Raw genomic sequence first — 3769 nt, 5'->3', positions numbered from 1 at the left:
ACACCACCGGTGCTTATTGTCTAATCGGCCGTTAAAATACTTTTAGCTATGTACAAAGATAAACACTATTGCTAACAAAACAAGGTCCGACCGAATTTTAGCCCTTTCTAATCTCTATAATTTTATAGAATTTAGTTATTGTATTTTATTAAATTTGAAATTTTAATCCGTTTATTAATATATATATATTGTTTAAATTACCATTTTAATTGCTTCAATCAGTTTTGTAGTCTAATTTAATCGGTTTTAAACAGTAAGTAAATCAAGTAATCTAGTCCTTTTCTCCATACTAATATCACGACTGATTCTTAGTCCAAACAATCCATTTCAATTTAAACAATATAATTTTAATCAAAACTTGATTTCTTTAACATAATTTTTTTTATAAATACAACTTTTACATACTATTTTTCATCAAAAGTATACCAGAGATTACTAAACTTTCTTAAAAGAAAGCTGGAGCAAACAAAAAAGCCCAGAGAATATTATAGAAGCCTTGGCATCGACAACAATTATCCTATGAACTAAACCAATTATGCCCCAGTTGTAAGCCATACAATTAAACAAAAACAACACCAACAACCTATGCCATTAAAGTCATGAATCCTAGTTAGCTTTCAGATTGGTGTTTCTAAATACATTTTGCGTCAAGATTTGTAGAACAAGACTTACATATATGCAAGTTAAAATTGCTGTAATGCTTTCAACTTTAATCCCTATGGGGCATCAGTTCATGGCCAACCTCAATATAATCTTTCATCAGCTGTGGAAATGCACAAAAGAAACACAACCAAACAAAAATGAATAAGTAAAAAAATAAAATATATAAATCCAAAAGTAAGTAAAAGTAATCGAGGCCCATACATTAGGAGTCATATTATATTTTACCTTTTTACTAAAAATAAAAAGGAACAACTTAATTTTTATATGTTAAATCAAAGAACAAATCAGTCATTTTTTAGCAAGGCTACAAATGCACATAGACCAATTTTTAACGATAGAAATAGATGAAAGTTTTAACAGAAAATCAATTTACTTTTTTATCTAAAGTAGAGGAGCTAATTTGTCATTTTCCAAGTAAAATGAGCAAAATGCAACTCGACTCTTACTAATACTCATCCATAGTAATTTTATTCTCAAAAGTACCTTCCAATCCTTAAAGTCAAATCTGAAAACAAAGTGATTGTAAACAACTTCTTTTGACGCTATTGCTGTAGCAGTAGGAGCATTCTTTGGTGCTAATAGAATAGAAAAAGTTAGATTCTTAAAATAGAATAATAAACAAAAAGCTTTGGAAATGGGACTATAAGTTGAAATTTTAGAAGTATCTTACAGACTAAATGAATGCCTTTTTCGTCCAGTTTAATATCAGCACGACCATCTTTGACTAGAAATGATAATGCAAATATGTTTTCCACTGTTTGTGCAAAAGAGTTCCTGTTTAGTACCAACTGTTCGAGCCTCACGATTCTGTGTTTCCTTAGAATGTCAAACATGGCTGCCATATTGATATCTGTATTTGTCTTCTTCTTTATATCCGTATCATCAACCTGCAATAATTTTGACCAAAAGAAATGAACTATATGAGATGAATGTAAAAACTAAAAAGGTTGTGTTTTTATGTGTTACACTTTGTTGTATGTCGCCATTATGCTTGGAAGCCCTAACTAGGTCAATCACCGTGCACGGAGATCTCACCTTACCAAATGATTCAAGATTATGGACACATGTGCTTAACATGATATACACGTGACCCTTATGTACACACTTGTCCCAAAAGACTTAATGGTTACATATAAACTTTCCCTATGACCTAGTAAAAGAACTAACATTCTCAACACAAGGAAAACCCAAGAGAAAGGGGGAGTTCCTCTTGGAATCCATCAAGAGCTCCATAGTCAGGAACACCTCCAACCCCCATTCATCTATAAGGCTCTTGGTCTCCGGGTGAACCATCGTCAACCATCAAACCATGTTTTTTCAGCTCTTGTTTATTTCTAAAGCATCTATGTATGACACTTATGTATGACTCTGAAAGACTCTTCCAAGTAAATGGAAAAGCTTACAGAAACATAAGATGCCTGTGTTAGACGATGTTCGTAACATTCACAACCGAGCACAACACTCACATCCAAATTCTTTTTAACATAGTTACACAAGAATGTCAGTGCTAAAGTGATTAGCATTAAAGACCAAACTCCACCAATATTTTACATTAAATGCCAACAAAGAATGAAAAACTACATGAACATCTTCCTTCAAATAATGCAAGCTTCTTTAGCAATTATTGTGATGAACAAAGATTATACACCTCAAACAACAATTCATACCTCTGCAGGCTGCTCGTTTTCTACCAGTCTGGCGCGTTTTCGTCTGGCTTTCCTTTGCTTCATTTGTGTATCCATAGGCCCAATCCTGAAATAATGAAAACAATAAATACATACAACTATGAAAAAACTATAAAGTGCAAAATCATAATATCACATTTGCTATACATGGTACGACATCCACGACTGCTCCTCGAAGCATCTGAGTATTCGATCCCAATCTTCTTCCAATCTATCAAGGTTCTGCCGTCCGGTCTACTGCTTTGTTTCGCAAAGTCTCTAACAAGAGAGTCGACAAAATCCGATATCGTAATCCCATCGCCGTTTGTTGCTTTGACAGAGGTAAGCAATGTGTTTGTGATGTCCAAAAGGGCCTCAGCGTCAGCAATTTGTTCTCTAGGTTTCAGAACTGGAAATTTTACAAATCAATGAAAAAACAGAGGAAAACTAAAAAATAAGATTCGGCGAACTAGATATCGTAAAGATAATAGAAAATGCAGAGGACAGTACCGAATTGATGTAAGCTCTCTAAGTCATTAACAATCGACTTGAATTTAGCAGAATCGATACTAGAAAGATCATCTCTTTCATCTGCGAACAAAATTACAACACATTAGAAATATATATTCAGCAAATAAAGAAACTAAGGATCAGAATCAAATTACTTTTTTCCTTTTTTTTCATTTGAACTAAACGCGTAACCGTTTATATATATATATACAAATTTAAAATATATTCAAAAAATTTAACCGCGCTTTTTCTATTTCAAGAGAAAAAAAAGCCTACATCCAAAAAAGAATATGTTCACAAATAAAGTAAAAAAAAAAAACTCCATTGATTTCCCCGTCATTTTCTTGCGATCCAAACAGAAACAAGAGAACTCCTAAACAAAGACAAACAGTAAATGAATATTACCGAAAATAAGATTCTTAACGGCGAGATAACGAGTACGAAGAGTTCTACGATCAGTGACAAGCTGATAGTTGGGATCATTAGCTTCAGAATCACTATCTATTTCATGTTTTACGGTGAGAAGCGTAGTTTTTTCACTTTCTGTCATTGTGGAGAATAATAACAACAACAACGAGTGGCAATCAAAAGAAAAAGAAAGAACAGTTTAGATTGTAAAGAAAGAACCCTAGATTAGAATGATTATGAAATAGGTGAGAGATTGCGTGCGTGAGAAGTTTTAGAGATTTGAAATACAAAGAGCCGCATTTTGAGTTGATTACGTTTTATCAGAGTTTTTTGGCAGGTAATTAATACCTGAATTTTTAAAATGAATAAAAGTGATTTAATTTTGAGTTTTTGGAGGTAATTACTACCTGAATTTTTTTTTTAAATGTGATTTAGTGATGGACGGTTGGGATTTTTTTCTAAAAGTTTAATGTAATAATTATAAATTAAAATACAACTTGAGAATATTGACAAAATCTCAATCT

General features: G+C 32.4%; 1 protein-coding gene across 1 annotated transcript; it reads right to left on the bottom strand.

The window, feature by feature from the left end:
- Positions 1-362: 362 nt before the first annotated feature.
- Positions 363-3559, bottom strand: LOC107942191 (non-structural maintenance of chromosomes element 4 homolog A). The gene is made up of 7 exons (XM_016875826.2): positions 3243-3559; positions 2838-2918; positions 2496-2736; positions 2331-2415; positions 1334-1550; positions 1147-1238; positions 363-763 (listed from the first exon to the last, which is right to left on the bottom strand). Exons 1-7 carry the CDS (start codon positions 3385-3387, stop codon positions 710-712), a joined length of 915 nt encoding a protein of 304 aa, XP_016731315.1. The 5' UTR covers positions 3388-3559; the 3' UTR covers positions 363-709.
- Positions 3560-3769: the final 210 nt, after the last annotated feature.

The sequence above is a fragment of the Gossypium hirsutum genome, chromosome A01, assembly GCF_007990345.1.
Source record: "Gossypium hirsutum isolate 1008001.06 chromosome A01, Gossypium_hirsutum_v2.1, whole genome shotgun sequence".
NCBI lineage: Eukaryota > Viridiplantae > Streptophyta > Magnoliopsida > Malvales > Malvaceae > Gossypium > Gossypium hirsutum.
This window is presented reverse-complemented; position numbering and strand designations above follow the sequence as displayed.